Source organism: Neovison vison, chromosome 12 (genome assembly GCF_020171115.1).
Source record: "Neovison vison isolate M4711 chromosome 12, ASM_NN_V1, whole genome shotgun sequence".
Lineage (NCBI taxonomy): Eukaryota > Metazoa > Chordata > Mammalia > Carnivora > Mustelidae > Neogale > Neogale vison.
The window spans coordinates 53,224,089-53,241,388 of NC_058102.1; the positions used below are offsets into that span (position 1 = coordinate 53,224,089).

General features: G+C 39.0%; 1 protein-coding gene across 1 annotated transcript in view; it reads left to right on the forward strand.

The window, feature by feature from the left end:
• The window catches only part of LOC122892635 (pregnancy zone protein-like), a 42,220-nt gene that overhangs the window by 15,790 nt on the left and 9,130 nt on the right, over positions 1-17,300 (forward strand). Inside the window, exons 14-22 of the mRNA XM_044229370.1 lie at positions 3,292-3,434; positions 6,426-6,575; positions 9,479-9,646; positions 11,584-11,683; positions 13,883-14,018; positions 14,412-14,640; positions 15,171-15,297; positions 15,576-15,697; positions 15,909-15,960. Coding sequence (XP_044085305.1) covers positions 3,292-3,434; positions 6,426-6,575; positions 9,479-9,646; positions 11,584-11,683; positions 13,883-14,018; positions 14,412-14,640; positions 15,171-15,297; positions 15,576-15,697; positions 15,909-15,960 — 1,227 coding nt within the window. The remainder of the gene's footprint in view (positions 1-3,291; positions 3,435-6,425; positions 6,576-9,478; positions 9,647-11,583; positions 11,684-13,882; positions 14,019-14,411; positions 14,641-15,170; positions 15,298-15,575; positions 15,698-15,908; positions 15,961-17,300) is intronic.

Sequence of the window (17,300 nt, forward strand, 5' to 3'; positions counted from 1 at the left end):
CAACCAAAGATGAGGAAGCTAATATAAAAAGATAGCATACTAGGTTCGTTTTAGTCCATTTAGTGTTCTTTCTTCTTTTTATAGCATTTCTATATTTTAAATTTTATTCCTAAAGTAAAATATATTCATTTTATTATTAAATGTTTTAAAACACATAAAATAATTTGAAAGCGCAGAAAATCACCAAAGAAAAATCTTACTATGTCGTTCTTTGCATTCGTTTCCTATTGTTGCTGTATTAGATTGCCACCCACTTTCTGGCTTAAAACCACACAAATTTATCAGCTTATGTCTTCGGTCAGACGTCTCCCTAGGCTAATATCAGGCTGTCGGTAGTACTGCATGCCTTCTGGAGCTCTAAGGAATTAAATATCTGTTTCCTTGCCTAAGGACCTCCTGCTTTCCTCAGTTTCTGTCTTCAGTGCCAGAAGTACATCATCTTCAAACTCTCTCTTGCTTTTCTGCCCCCTCTTTAAAGTTCTGTGTGATGACATTGGGCTCACTTGGATAACCCAGGATAATCTTCGCATCTCAATGTCCTTAACTTATTCACATTTGCCAAGTCCCTTTTGCTACTAACATGACACATAGATGTTTTTGAGATTATGCTGTCTTTTGGAGACATTAGTCTACATATCCAAACTGCACTCTGGACCCAAAGAGTCACATCCATCCCATATACAAAATCCATTCACCCCATTCCAACAACCCTAAAAGACTCAATCTTTGATAGCATTCACTCAAGTCCAAAAATCTCATGTAAGTTTCATCAGCTCAAAAGGCTCAAATATCATCATCTCAATTAGATACTGGTGGGACCTTGGGTATAATCCTTCCTAGGATGACAAAGAAATTTTGAAAGGGTCTGGAAAAATAACATTAGTCTTCAAGATACTGCTTTTTCTGCATCTTACCAGTATCTGCATGATATTTTCATTTATGCTTGGTTCAAAACCTTTTCAGGAGTGTCAGGGTGGCTCAGTAGTTTAAGCCTCTGCTTTTAGCTCGGGTCTTGATCTCAGGGTCCTGGAATGGAGGCCCATATCGGGCTCTCTGTTCAGCAGGGAGCCTGCTTCCCCCTCTCTTTCTGTCTGCCTCTCTGCTTACTTGTGATCTCTCTCTCTCTGTCAAATAAATAAATAAAATCTTTAAAAAAAAACATTTTTTTTTTCAAATTTCCCTTTGAATTTCTACTTTGGACTACGGGGGATTCATAAAATAAATATGTTATTTAGTTTCTAAATATTGAGATTTTTTTCAGAATTTTTCTTAATTATTTCTAATTTATTGCCATTATGACCATTTATTTTAAATTTACTGAGACATTGGGAGGCTGAGTTGCTCAGTCAGTTGAGTTTCTGATGCTTGATTTCAGCTCAAGTCATGATCTTGTGGTCATGAGATCAAACCTCAAGTCAGCTCCGTGTTCAGTGCGAAGTCTGCTTGAGATTCTCTTCCCCAATTCCCCTGTTCAGGCATGCTCTAAACAAACAAACAAACAAATAAATACCATCTTTTAAAAGTTAAAAAAAATAAATTTACTGAGACACATTTTATGGCTCCACATATGATCTCCCTTGGTAAATGTTAGCACTTCTATTCTTTTGCTCGGAAGAGGAGTGTTTTCTAAATGTCATTTAAGTCAAGTTGGTTCACATCATTTCTATATCTTAGATCATACTTTCCATCTGGATTTTCTTGAATCATCTAAGATATCTTGATGAGAGAAGAATTAACTTTTCCAAAAGGGTCTGTTACAAAAAGATGAGTACATTTGGTCTATTCATTTGTTACATGTCCCCAGTCTAAATCTCAAAGGCCCACAGTGATGCCATACCCTGCCTGAGAGGGCTAGTGAAGACATCCAAAGGTCATTTTTTCTATTCATTTGAATAATGACAAGGTATCATTTTACTAAAACAAAATAAATTCTTTTTTTTTATTGACAGAGCATATTTAGAGAGCTCAAACAGCTCATTTACCCAAAATGGGTCAGAATATCCAGGAAAAATAAGAATACATGTTACAAAGATTAAAAAGTGTTTTGTCTTTCGTCTTTGAAACCCCATTTTTTCTATTAGTCCTTGGCACACACTGGGTGCACACTTAATATGTTTAAACTAATTCATTAATGAAGGATAGAATATCTCTTTTTTTATAATTTGTGATAGCTAAACTTTATTTGAGGTTTATATATTTGAACTATCCTTGATGAAAATGGAATTTGAAGATAATATATTTTCCTGCTTTCATATAGCTCAATATTAAGACTTTTGGATAAGAACATTAATAAAATATGGCCCATGCCCTCAAGATGTTATGCTTGTTTTGTGTTCTTTGTATGGTTTTAGTATTATGATTTCCAATTATTTTTTTGAAGTATAATTAACACAATGTTATATTAGTTTCAGGTGTACAATATATTGATTTGACAATTCTATGCATTACTCAGTGTTCACCATGAAAAATACAGTCACCATCTATCACCATACAACGTTATTACAGTATTATTGACTGTATTCCCTAGCCGTTACTACTCAGCCAAATGAAAAAAGCACGAGATCATGCCATTTGCAACAACATGGGTGGACCTAGAGGGTATTACGCTAAATGACATAAGTCAGAAGTTTCAAATTTATTTTGATCCTGTGGTTTCTGTGTATTTTCACAAGCTGTCCTCAAATTTTCTATAGATAGAGGACAGCTACAATTTTTAAAACATTTAATGCTACAAAGAATTTAAGACATTTATGAGAAAATTAAGTAGATATGTCCTATAAGTTCTATGTATGCACACAGAAAGAAACCCCCAAGATAAATACAGGGACCTCTATGATAAAAATCAGAGACACAGCTGGTTTTCAATCTCTGCAGTATTGAGAACGGCCTGAAGTAGACCCTGGGCTGCATTCTTCGAATTATCCTCATGCCTATGACCGGAATTGTGTTGATTTGGATCATAAATAGAGATAATTAAAGATGTCTAGACGTCCTTCTCTCTTGACTTCTTTCTTAAGAGAACTTTTTTTTTAACTTTAAAAGAAAAATGTGCATTAAATGTTTTGCTCTACTTAAGCAAAGGAAATGAACAATTTCTCTTACATCCTTAAGGAAAACTGTCATTGGTTCAGCATGTCAGTGTACATGCACCATGGTAGACATGCACATCTTCCCTTACTTTAGTGTGCTCCAAATGTGAGTAAGTTAAATAATTGGAGAGTCTCCTCTTCCTAAAGTTGAGAACTCTTCCCTCTTCCTAATCAATTACCTTGGACTTTCTTTATTCTCCAGTGAAAGGGATATTTTCCTTCTCCTTTCGAGTGGACCCAGACATCGCTCCTGCCGCTCAGTTGCTGATTTATGCCATTTTACCCAATGGAGAAATTATTGCTGATACTGAAAAATTCGAGATTGAAAACTGTTTTGCCAATAAGGTGGGTCTTTTGTGTAAGCAGTTCTTTTATTCGTCTCCCCTTTTGAAGTATGGAAAAGAAGGAAATTGTGTCTGTTTTTAAAACTGCTGCATAGAGTTTCTAAAACATCCTCTGATGGCCTTCAAAGGCCCACAGTGATGCCATACCCTGCCTGAGAGGGCTAGTGAAGACATCCAAAGGTCATAAACACGATGTTGTAAAAAATTCTTGTTTTATCTTGAAATTCATGTGGAATCCAAAGTCTGTTCTGTTATAAAGCTTAATTTTGCAGTGTTTTGTGCCCTAAATTTTCAATTAAAAATGATGCTTCCCAAGGATGTGTCATTTTACCCCACCATACCCCCCAATACATGTCCATGTATATCACAGAAACCAGTAACTCACTGTGAGTTAAATTCTGATAATACAGAACAGAGATGTATGAATGTGCCCCATGTTGAGAAAAATAGCCTGGGCTCTCTAATAAGGACCACAGCAGAAAAGTTAAACATATTTTCAAATGGGATCTGTATTTCCAAAGAATACACAGTTGTAATAAGAAGCCTACTGAAATATAAATAAGATTAATCCCAAGAGAATTTGATACTGTAACTATAACATTAACAATCAGATGATATTCACTGACTTCACATATCTTTTTAAAAATATTCCTAGATGGGCACCAGGATGGCTCAGTGGGTTAAGCCTCTGCCTTCAGCTCAGGTCATGGTCTCAGGGTCCTGGGATCGAGGCCCACATCAGGCTCTCTGCTCAGCGGGGAGCCTGCTTCCCTTTCTTTCTCTGCCTGCCTCTCTCCCTACTTATGATTTCTCTCTCTGTCAAATAAATAAATCTTTTTTTTTTTTAAAAAGCTAAAAAATACATATACCTAGAAAGACTCTTTAACATGAGTTTTTGGAGATTGAAGCTATGCATTTATAGCAAGTGAACATTTCTGCAAGGAAAACTGTATTAGAGTATCCTTTTTAAATATTTAATGATCCATGTAAAAAATGATCCAAAAAATACGCAATGGATGTTGATTTAATTTTTAATTCCATCTTAGTAAAGAATGCTATTAAATCTGGACAGGTGTCCTAAGAGCATAGTTTCTTTTCTGTTTGAATGTTCTGTGAACCTGGGAGAGATTCCTGTCTTGAACTTCCATACCCTTCCTGCTAATCATGGGCAGTTTGTTAAAAACTTTCCCATTCAAAATTCATATCCCTCTTTCTTACTTTAAAAATAACAGATTAATATACATGTTAAATACAAGGTAAGAGTTTGAATTGCCTGTCCACCTTAACTGGATATGTTTATTTATTAAAGATAACGTTGATTAATATGAGTAAGCTAAGACTGTCCAAGTATGTCTTAAAATCCTCTTTTGTTCTCATATCAATAAAACATTTTACACTTTCTAGCATAGCCACTTCTTTATTAACAATATTTTCTGTTGATTATAATCCCCAATAACTCAAGTGTTCGTTTGAAATGGGCACTCACAAACATATTTTAATAAACTAAAATTTTGTAATAAAAACAAACATGCTTAAAACAGAATTCTTCATAAGCAGTGTGTTCATAATTTATTTAACTCTAGAGTTGAATATTACTTCATTTTTTGAAGATTTATTTATGTATTTTGAGAGAGAAAGAGAGAGGCATGAGTGAAGGGAGGGTAGAGGGAGAGAATCTTCAAGCCGACTCCTTGCTGAGCACAGGGGTCACTCTCATGACCTGCGAAATCATGATCTGAGCTGAAACCAAGTACCAGACGCTTAACCAACTGAGCCACCCAGGAGCCCCTAAAAATGAATATTTTTTTCATTTTGAGGGTAAATCAATTAATATTTTTCATATAGGTCTCATGATACATGAATCCAACTGTTACATTAATTCACAGAACACACAGCAGGATTATCATAGTTAAATTCAGCAATCCAAGTCATTTATTATTAAACTAAACATATGGACATTTCATTCCAATCCAAATCAACTTGCAGATCAAGAACCTAGGAAGTTACCTGATGCTACTACAGTATCTAATTCTAAATGATTTTATTTTATATTTTGAATATAAAATTCTACTCAAGATTCTACTCAAGAAAGGTTTACACAAACATCAGGAACTGGTAGATTCACTTATCAGTAAGTTTCTACTGGCCGAAGCAGAATCAAATCTCTGAAGAAATTTGGCACAATTTTCCCTTATTTGGTAGTTTTTTTTTTTTTTAAAGATTTTATTTATTTATTTGAGAGAGAGAGACAGTGAGAGAGAAAATGAGCGAGGAGAAGGTCAGAGAGCGAAGCAGACTCCCCATGGAGCTGGGAGCCTGATGCGGGACTCGATCCCGGGACTCCAGGATCACGCCCTGAGCCGAAGGCAGTCGTCCAACCAACTGAGCCACCTAGGCGTCCCTATTTGGTAGTTCTTGTTCTTTATTCATGGTTCTTTGAATTTTCTCAACCAGTTACCGATCGGGATGTATATTAGATGTTCAGTTTTTTTAATGAACCAATAAATCCCCAATCCCAACAAGAAATACAGCACCTTTTTAGAATGTCATGACTAAAACGGCCACCGGGAGGAAACTTCAGGTGGCTGGTCTCAGAGGCAGAGCATGACTCTTCACACCGCGACGCAAACTACACACATTCACCACAAAAGCACCGCACAGAGATAGGTCAGCTACAGCAAGGTATGTAACTTCATTAGCAATGCGTGTTCTTATTCCCCTTCAGGTTTCTGTTTCAGTGCGACCAAAACCAATTTACATTTCACCAGTTATAGAAGGAGCAGGAAACCTGAGTTAACTGGAACCACATCTCCAGTTTATTCCAGAGGTAGTTAACCGATATTGCCAAGGTGTAAGTACCTCTTAAGCCTGGCCTAAAATGGATGAAGAGAAGCCAAGTGTAGAAAGAACTCGTCCTAGCCTGGAGTAGAAGAGAATATTTGAGGTTGCAATACTTAGAAAATTAGCTGCCATAATCATATCCTCTTTACAGGTGAGTTTGAGCTTCTCCTCAGCCCGGAGCCTGCCAGCCTCACACAACAATCTGGAGGTCACGGCCAGTCCTCACTCCCTCTGTGCCCTCCGTGCGGTAGACAAGAGTGTTCTGCTGATGAAGCCTGAAGCTGAGCTCTCCCCTCAGTCGGTGAGTCCCCTTTCAGTCTCGCATGTCAGAAAATGCACACGTGAGAGGACCAGTTTGAGAAAATGGAAGTTGTGACTGAGAGGGCATGCTCTTCTGAGTGTCAGGCACAGTGTAGTAAGCTTTGTGTGAGATGAAATGAAACTCATTTCCACAGAAGACATTGCACAGACTGCTTCACGTGTCTCACCTTGCTTCATTCTCTGTTCTAACACATTCTCAGTGAGGGAGCAACATGACTCCCCTCCGCATTCCCTGCCTAGCCCAGTACCTCATGTATAAAAGATGCTCAACAGGGGCACCTGGGTGGCCCTGTGGGTTAGCTGCTACCTTCGTCTTGGGTCATGGTCTGAGGGTCCTGGGATCGAGTCCCACATCGGGCTCTCTGCTCAGTAGGAAGCCTGCTTCCCCCTCTCTCTCTGCCTGCCTCTCTGCTCACTTTTGATTTCTCTCTGTCAAGTAAATAAATATCTTAAAAGATTCTCAACACATTGTCTGTGAGTGAATACATGAAGAATAATTCTTTAAGGGAGGTAATATTACCTTAATTTTAAGAATGAAGAAAACCTAATGAGGATAGATCAAGCCCCTACAGAAAGAGCAGGCCAAAAATATAACTGAAGGGTGGAATTGGAATCAAATTTCTCATTCGATGCCACCTTTAATGCACCACATTTCAAGATAGTCTGTGAAATGCCTGATTCTAAGCTTTCCTTAAAATCCAGGCCCTCACTCACTGGTTTGAAGTATGGTCAAAAAAAGTTCTCATTCAAACTTGTCTTTTAGAGATGCCTTTTGTACCAAACCACTTTCCAAAAGGCCCTGTAGTTTACTTTCATCGTCCCTTTATTCATTTAACAAATGTTCACTGAATCTTGACTAGACACTAGAGCCTGCTCTGGGAACAGGAGTTCTATTGGCGAATAATCGGATGTGGTTCTTTGACCATCTTGGACTTACAGTCTTGTGAAGTATTAAAATAAACTAACTAGCGACAGAAACATATAAACATGGAATAGTTTCAAATTTTCCTAAAGATAATGAAAAGAACAAGAAATGTTGACATAAAGAAAAAAGGAGTTGGATATTTTTTGAAATAATGATTAGGAGTGTCTTCTTAGATGGTTGGGGAATGTAGGGGTAGGGGCAGGCATGTCAAAGAATGAGAGCAGCAGGGCGCCTGGGTGGCTCAGTGGGTTAAAGCCTCTGCTTTCAGCTCAGGTCATGATCCCAGGGTCCTGGGATTGAGCCCTGCATTGGGCTCCCTGCTCAGCAGGAGGCCTGCTTCTCTTCCTCTTTCTCTCTCTGCCTGCCTGTCTGCCTACTTGCAATCTCTGTCTGTCAAATAAATAAATAAGAATGAGACCAGCATTCCCGAAGGTCTTGGGGTCAGGCTAAGACCGGAGTGCTGCAAAAGGAAAAGGTAATGACCTAATATGTATGGGGAGAGAAAAGGATGGTAGAGGCCATAGGCAAAATGGAAAGTATGGAAAATTGTGACTAGCACAGAATTTGGAGTTGACAGTAAATGCTATGGTAAATCTCAAGAGTTTGTTTGTTTTTAATATTTTATTTATTTATTTAAGAGAGAGAGAGCGAGAGAGAGAGCGCTCACGAACAGGGGAGAAGAGGCAGAGGGAGAAGCAGACTCCCCACTGAGCCGGGAGCCCAGTGTGGTACTCGATCCCAGGACCCCGGGATCATGACCTGAGCCCAGGGCAGATACTTAACCAACTGAGCCACCCAGGAGCCCCAAAGCTCAAGTGTTTTAAACAGCAGAGTGACAATTCAGATTCATCTGTTAAGGAGCTGCTGTGCTGCTGATAGGTTGAGAGCAAGAATGAAAGGTAGAAATGGTTAGTAGATCATTGTAGTAGCATAGATAAGAGACAAACGCAGCCAGAGGAGGAGGTCGGCACGGAGTCCAGCATTTGCTTAATGGCTCAGGTGCTATGTGACAGAGCAGGTGGCCCCACACTAGGCTTTGAGCAAAAACTGAACTGCAGTTGATTTCCAGCGTGCCTGTGCCCCTAGTTTTTCCTCAAGCTAAAGCTGGTCCTAAAACAGTAGACTAAAAAAAAACAAACAAAACACTTGGTAAGAGTTAAAAACAACTTAATCATTTTATAAAGTGGAAAAAAGGAACGAGGGGCGCCTGCGTGGCTCGTGGATTAAGCTTCTACCTTTGGCTCAGGTCATGATCCCAGGGTCCTGGGATCGAGCCCCACATTGGGCCCTCTGCTCAGCGGAGAGCCTGCTTCCCCCCTCCCCACTCCACACCCCACGTGCCTCTCTGCTTACTTGTGATCTCTGTTAAATAAATAAATAAAATCTTTTAAAAAAAGGAATGAATCAAGAATTTACAGTGATTATTTCTGAGTGATGGGATTATGAGTGGCTTTTGTTCTCTCATCACATTTCTCTGTACTGTTCACATTTTCTGCTTTCTTTCTTTCATAAGATTTATTTACTTATCTACAAGAGAAAGAGTGCACATGCAAGTAAAGCAGGAGGACAGAGGGGAAGGGAGAATCTCAAGCAGACCCATGACCCTGAGATGATCATGACCTGAGCCACGCAGGAGCCCATTGGTTTCCTTTTTTACAGAGTACATTTGGACTGGGACACAGGAAACTTGAGTTTTATTCTTACTCAACCAAAATGGGCTCTGAGATTTGGATCAATTGATTTGATTTCTGTGTGTATTAATTTCTCTTGTACAACAGGAGGATTAGGATCCATAACTTTTATGATCTTCCCATGATTGTGTTCCTTTTAATCATGTTGACATGGGAGTATTAAAGAAACACCATTGTCTTTTAAATCCCAGATTGAATATTATCACACTCAAAATAGAATTAAGAAACAAAACAAGAGTTTTTCCCTTTGTTCTCTTGATTTTTCAGGTCTATAAATTGCTACCAGTAAAGAGAGGTCTTAGACCTGGATATGGAGATCCCCTGAATGAAGATGGCGAGTCCTGTATCAATGCAGTGGACATCATTCACAATGGAATCATGTACACACCAAGGCGGGTGATGGATGATGATGATGACATTTACAGTGTTTTTGAGGTAATTCATCTTTCCGAATATATAACCAAGACCGAGTTTTAAGTCTTTGTTAAAATGGAGAACAAGCGGACTTCTAAGCTCTAGAATCCAATCCTGTGTCCCATAAAGCAAAGCAAAGATGAACAGAGAAATACTGAACCCTCAGAGGCATGGAGGACTTTGTAGACATGTAGAGGTTCAATCACCAATTTATCTGGCCCTTTAAAGAACAAGAGGTGTATCTTTAGGGCCCACAACCTTAACCAAGTTGATCCCAAAGCTATTTATTACTGTCCTATCCCCTCTCAGCCTCTGCCAGAGATTCTAGTAAGTGAGAATAACCTAATATTTTCCATCGTGCCTCTGACACCCTTGGGAAGGGGAGTAAGTACCTTATGACAGCCATTTTAGCAGCCTTTGGCACAATAAATACATATTGAATGAATAAATGACTGAAAACGAAAAGTCTGATACTTTCGTCATCTTCAGAGCAGCAGAATTTCAGGAAAAATTGAAAGCGGCCTTTCAGGAAGAAAAGATTTACAAAACTTGGGTAATCATGCTAGCTTTATGGGTCTGTTAGATAAATGCTTGTCTTTGAGATTAACTGTAAGGAGGCAGTGTTATGCAAGGAGAGTATATCCAGTTTGTGAGATTAAATCTTTTCACCACCAGGAGGACTAACAACTCTCTTTAAACTTTGAGGAAAACATGTCATTCTTCTGCAGCCAGGCAGAGAGCAATTTGAAATCTCCCTGTTCTGGAGCCTCCAGAATCATCATTCCGTTGGTGGCAGGGATAGAAAAAGGACTTTTTAGGTCTACTAGCTGATTGTTTCATCTTTAAACACGTATTTCTGACATCTTTCTCCCTATTCCATGAGGCTGCCACCACAGACAGCTGTGTCTCAGTGTCCCACAATTTGCCGGTACTCTGAGCTTAGACAGCAAGTAGTATTTGACTGGGACTAGTATTGAAGGGAAAGATGGTGGGGACCAGGTGGACTGTAGGAGTCAGGCTATCCTGTAGGCATCTGCCTACATTATATTTGTTTTGGGGGGAGAAAAGAAAGAGAAGATAAACATCCAAGCATAAAATATTTAGCTTCTTGGATGCAAAAGATAGTTAAAGAGGCATCAGCTTACAGCACACAAAATTCGGAAATAGGAATCAGAAGACATGAGTTCTGATCCCAACTTCTCTTTGCTAACTGGATGCACTCAACTTTCCCTGACTCTGTTTTCCTATTGTAAGATACCTCAGTTCCCTATTGTGCAGAATTTTCATGAGGATGAGCTCTGTGCATAATAATAATGTGTTTTATCACTAGTGTGATAGTGTAGGGAAGGAAAAATTCTTCCTCTGCCCTCTTTCAGGGTCTTCCTGCTGAACTAAGAATTACATTTACATGCGACAGATTAACTGGAGATTTCAAAAATAAAACAAAACAAAAACAGTTTCGTTATTTGCTCATGAAGGTCCAAGAATGAAACCGAGGTCTAAGGAAATGAAGAAGCCCCCGGTTCTTATACTTTTTAGGCAAAGACACAATACATTTGTGAGAAATTGGCAGGATAAGGAAAACAGAGCTTTAAGATTCAAAGTGGAATTTGGCTTGAGGTCACAGATTAGAAAACAAAAATAACAGGGCTTGTTTCTAAGACTTTCTTGGCTTTAAAGTTTCTGTCTCTGGTGATAAGGATTTTTTTTTTTCATTCTTAGTACAGGGAGTATAGCTCTCACGTGGGAGATATGTTTCCTGCTATGAGAGGGACAGAGAAGGACAGAGAAATGTACTTGTACCAGTGTCTCCCAAATAACTTCAACTCAAAATAATCAAATGGCATGTGGGATATATTGGGGCACACTGCCCTTGGCTCCTACGGTCCAAATGTAAAACCACATTACACTCTCAAGACTGGTTTCCCAGCATGCTTTCATAATCCATTTTTGTCCAGTCCGCAGGATTTAATATTTTTACCAACTCAAAAATCCGCAAGTCGCGTTTTTGTCAGCTGCCTTTGCCGTACCCAGGAGTGCCTGTGACCCATGGGGGAGGTAACAGTGAGATTTACTTGCCTGCTATGATAATAGGGGGGAAAACGATGTTTTTCTGAATATAAACATTGTGACTCTGGAGCAACTTCTTGGTAAGTTTTCTCCAAATAACATGCTTCCCCCCAAAAATAGGATTTTTAGGGCAATTATTGTTTCTCTCTCTCTCTCTGAAATCAAAATTGACTGTCTTTTTGTCTCAGCCTTTAATAATCTTGCTATTTCGAATCCTTCTTATCCAGGGTGGTTTCAACACCTACATTGGTCAGGGTAAGACAGACTGTACCACAGTAAAACAAATCTCCCACATCTCAGTGACTAAGCATATGACAGTTTTATTTTCTGCTCACACAAAACTGCTTTTTGAGTCCAGTGTCTGTCCGGAGCAGCTCCTTACCAATCAGCGAGTCTGGGATACCCATTCTGGTTTCACGTATGACTCTATCTCCAATGTGACATTTAAGGTCATTACCATGGGAAAGGAGTTGGTTTCCACACTACCTTTTTTGGCCAGCTGTGGAAGTGGCATATATCACTTCTTCCCTGACAGCAACGGAGGCTGAAAAATGTGAAGGATCCTACGGACATTTATTGTCTGTGTCATATTCTTTCATAAAAATCAAAGAGGTTTTCATGTATTGGACAAAATAGAATAACCCAACTTTCAGCAGATATACCACTTGTGGGTTTCAAGTATATCTGGAAGTGAGGAAAAGTTGAAAAGATTCTGAGTATTGTTTTCAGTTGCTGTCAGGCCTAAGGAAATTTCTCACTGCATGTTTGGCTATCAACTAATCCTACTTCTTAATGAGAAATGTGCTGGTATATGGTGTTTCTTAAAAATAAACACATGGGGCACCTGGGTGTCTCAGTAGGTTAAGCCTCTGTCTTCTGTTCAGGTCATGATCTTAGGGTCCCAGGATCAAGCCCTGCAACTGACTCTCTGCTCAGTGGGGAGCCGGCTTCCTCCTCTCTCTCTCTCTCTCTCTCTGCCTGCCTCTCAGCTTACATGTGATCTCTATCAAATAAATAAAATCTTAAAAAAAATTTTTTTAAACCACATACTTTAATACAGTAGAAATACTTTAATACAGGAGGAATTATTTACCTAAGAAGACAAAAAATAAAGTTCTAGTTGACAACAGGAATATAACTAAGAATATTTCCTCAACAGAAAGAAAATTCTGTGTACAAAAAAAAAAAAACCAGAAAGAAAGAAAAGAAAAAGAAAATTCTGTGTACAGAAAAAAGAGCACTGTGCTAAGAGCAAAGGGACATGTTCTCATTTTCCTACGTGGTAGGACATACGGAGCTTTGAAAATGATATTATTTTATATATATCTAATATATATATACATATCACATTTCTCTTTATATATTTATACATGTGATCTCTATCTTCTGATCTCTAGAGTATCACCTTTTTAAAAAAATCAAGCTAACTCCTACCTTAACAGATCTAATTTTTTTGTCCTAATCTTCATGGTGTTTCATTATATACATCTACTATTACTCAACAGAGCCCCAAAATAGACATCGTACTCCATTTTCCCTGCAGAGCATCCCTTCTGACTTCTGTGTGTGTGTTCATACAGCCATTTCCGTCAAATACCTCCTCCATTCTCCTCTGTTTCTCATCCTTCAGTGATCATCTAAAAGTCTACTTCAGTGAAGTCTTCTCTGGCCAATCCGAAGTTCATTTTCTGTCCTTTACTGTCCTGTATGTCTGTAATACATACTTTACTGTATCCTAGAGTTTCTGTTTGTATCTCAACCACTGTAAAATAAAAAGCATTTCTGAAATCCTCTTGCTGTAGCTACTATTCATTCTTCTTGTTTGATTCTCACTGCAAATGGAGAGCACGTGATCATCCTTTCAGTATCAAAGCAGTATTTGGGGTATTAAATCACTCTTTATTCTTCCCTTTGCCCATTGAATAATCAGCTTCTAGAGAGCTACATTTGCTTTCATGTCCAGAGAAATATACATTTACCTCCAGACTCTGAAGAAGCAATAGGATTCACTTTCTTGGAAGATAAATAGATAAATGAACAAAGTCACAAGCTAGTAGATTAAGCCATTCTGATAATAAACATTCCCTGAGCAAGTGACCTCATTTTACTTGAGAAACTAGGCAACTCTAAGAAATTCTTGATAAAAATGAGGTTTACATGGGGGGCCCTTATATTGTCCTGTCACAGTCCTTCCTCTAGCACGTGATACTGGAGTACCAGCTTTGCCAGCGCTCCCGAGAGAAATGCTTCCCGCTGTGGAAGTGAGAGAGACGGTCCGGAAGTATTTCCCTGAGACCTGGATCTGGGACTTGGTGCCACTCAGGTAAGTAGTGTGTTGCCCAGAATTTCGTTGAGGAAAAGATGTGGCTCACCCTCTGTGATTCTGGTGTTCCTGAGCCTTGCAGTTCTGTTCCACTTCTTCCTGGTAAACTTTTAGGCTCCTAGTTCATTGGTCTCTCAGCTCAACCATGCAATATATATATATATTTTTTTTCTAATTTGGTCCTGAGATATGTAAAATCATGATAAGTAGGAAACTACCCTTGTCTCTAAAAGGAAAGGAAAACTTTTCGGAGACTTTGCTAGGAGTTCCAAACCTAGTTACCAGGTTTAGCGTTAACCATACGTGGGTTACTAGGTTAGCACACTATCAGCTAGTGTCTGTGCCAAAAAATAAAAAACTGCTTCCCAAGGCTCCCTCTTATTCCCTTCTCAGTTTATCAGGTAGAAGTGAGTTGGCCGTGAAGGTCCCTGACACCATCACGGAGTGGAAAGCCAGCGCATTCTGCTTGTCTGGAACCACAGGGCTGGGCCTCTCCCCCATCATCTCTCTTCAAGTATTCCAGCCCTTCTTCCTGGAACTCACTCTCCCCTACTCTGTGGTGCGAGGAGAAGCCTTTACGCTGAAAGCCACCGTGTTCAACTATTTGGCCCATTGCATTCGGGTAAGGACACTTCTCTGGAGGAGAGCAAAAGTGGAAGGGAGACACCCAGTCACCATTTAATATCCAGGTCTCCTAGGTAATGTGCCAGCAAATCATAGCTGAAGAATGGTGTAACCTGATTTGGGAATGGGATAGTTGCTAAGAGCAAAGCTCCCTGACTTGCCCAAGGTGGTAAGGATATATTCATTTGGGACTTTATATTTTCTGTGTATTCCTAAATTCAGACCTCATTTCCACCTGATTATTTTTTATTTTTTATTTATTTATTTTTTTTTCTGTTCTGACTAAAGCAAACACCTCTTCGTTGTGCTGGCACAATCCTAAATCCTGGGAATTATCTCAGTTCTTGTCAGTTTTTTAGCTCCCTGTTGGCAACATCTAAACTGCAAAGTGTTGGACAGGATTTACCTTGTTTGAACAATTTCTCAAAGTCTCTCAATTAGTTGCCATTGTCCCTTGAAGCTCCTTGCCCCTGTTATTGTCCCTCTACCTGTGTTCTTTCTCAAACTTGTGCATGGTTATGGGGATAGGTCAGTGTGCAGCTGGAAGCCTTCCCTGACACATCAGCCAACTTAGTGAAAAAGAATGAAGACACTCCCTGTATCTGTGGAAATAAGCAGGAAACCATGTCCTGGGCTGTGACTCCAAAGTCACTGGGTAAGTGGTAAATCTGTTGAGAGATCCTACTTCTTATGTTGTAATGATTTGCTTTCCACACTCTGATCCAGATACATGTCTTTTTTTCCTCCTTCAACAGTGATGCCTTGAAAGAAAGAAAAAAAATATATATATATATTTATATGTGTGTGAGTGTGTGTGTGTGTGTGTGTGTGTATACATGCATGGTACAATATATGAAGTATAGGAGAAACTTGAAAAGACAAACCATGCAATATAGGATCACTATTTAACTCTGTAAGAATCTTATTCCCCAGGAGAGGTGAATTTCACAGCTACTGTGGAAGCCCTGCAGTCTGAGGAGTTGTGCGGCAAGGAGGTGCCAAGAGTTCCAGAACTTGGACAGAAGGATACCGTAATCAAGCCCTTATTAGTTGAGGTATGCCGGTAAACTTTCTCTGTGTCTCAAAGGCCTTATTATATTATATAGCATTATCTGTCTGTGATGGTGACATTTCACTCCCCAAAATATAGATGTATCTACAACTCACTTTCTTACTAATGTTTTCTCCTCTACTTTACAGTGGTTGATTTTTTTCCTATACACTCAGTATGACCTTCTTTTTCACTTTTTTTCCCCCAATATAAAGCCCGAAGGAATAGAAAAGGAAGAAACTTTCAACACACTCCTCTGTGCTTCAGGTAAATGTCAAAAAGAGACAAAATTCGCATGTTAAGCCACTTGCCAAAGTGTATAGTTTTAGAATGCTCTTAGGGGTATGTTTTCCTCTGGGGGGGGGGAAATTAGTGTACGCTCCCGTATGAAAATCTAAGGATATTTGATTCAGAAGTCTTTTCTTGGTGAAGGCTTCAAGAAGTTAAAAGACTTACCTAGGAGCTCCTGGCTGATAATGAGAGCTAGAGTTTAGAAAAACTAAAATTCTTTCCAATACCCCTGTGTTTTTCAAACTGCTTTTTAAATAATTTTCAAAGTATTAAAATATCTACATGTAAAATCTCTAATAAATAGTAATATTTATTACTCAATTAATAGTATAAAGGTACTCAAGGTTAATTTACTTGCGTCAGTTATTTGAAGAAGAACTTCAGGTCACTAACATATATAGAAAACCAATATTTTACTGATACCATTAATATAATCATATAAAAATTACCCTTAAAATATTCAACTCTGCACCATCTAGAATCATCTTGAGGACAATGCTCAGTGTGCAGATCTCTCCTCTCTAGAAGCATCCTTTGATAATCTCATTTAGTCACAGAACTTAAATAACAACTTTGTAGTGGAGATCACAAAATAAACAACTTGGGTCCACACCGATTTCCTCACTCAAACTTGTGCATTCAGTTGCCCACGAATCATCTCCACTTACAGGCCTACAGACAAATAGACATCTCAAAACTAGCATGTTCAAAACTGGTCTTCTGCTGGTCTCCACAAACCCACACCTCCTACAATTTTCTCCATCTCAGAGGATGGAAATTCCGTTATTCTACCTGCTTGAAATAAAACTTTGGAGTCATCCTTCAGTATGTTCTTTCTCTTACACTTCACACCCAATCTACTTTCAAATCTAGTTGGCTCCACCTTCACATTCTATCCAGAATCTTCCCACTTCTCACCATGTCTACTTCTACTCTAGCATTTTCTCTCTTGGATCATCTCAGTAACCTCCTACCTGGTCACCTGGTCATCTTTTCTTACATCCCTACAGCAAAAGGGATCATTCAAAGCATGTTTCAGATCACGTGACTCTTATGGCCAAACCTTCCAAGAGTTTCCCATGTCCCTGAAAGTTAAAGGTTATGTCTCCAATATCCCCTCCAAATCCTTGATAATACCATGACTTCAGATCTTATTACTCTCTCCCTCACTCACCTTCCTCCCACTCCTCGGGACTTCTAGTCTGGTCTTGTAACACAGCTAGCATGCTCTCATCTCTGGATTCTTTTCACTTTTTGTTCCTTCTTTCTGGAGGTCTCTTTCCCCAGATATGAATACATCTTACACCTTGACATAC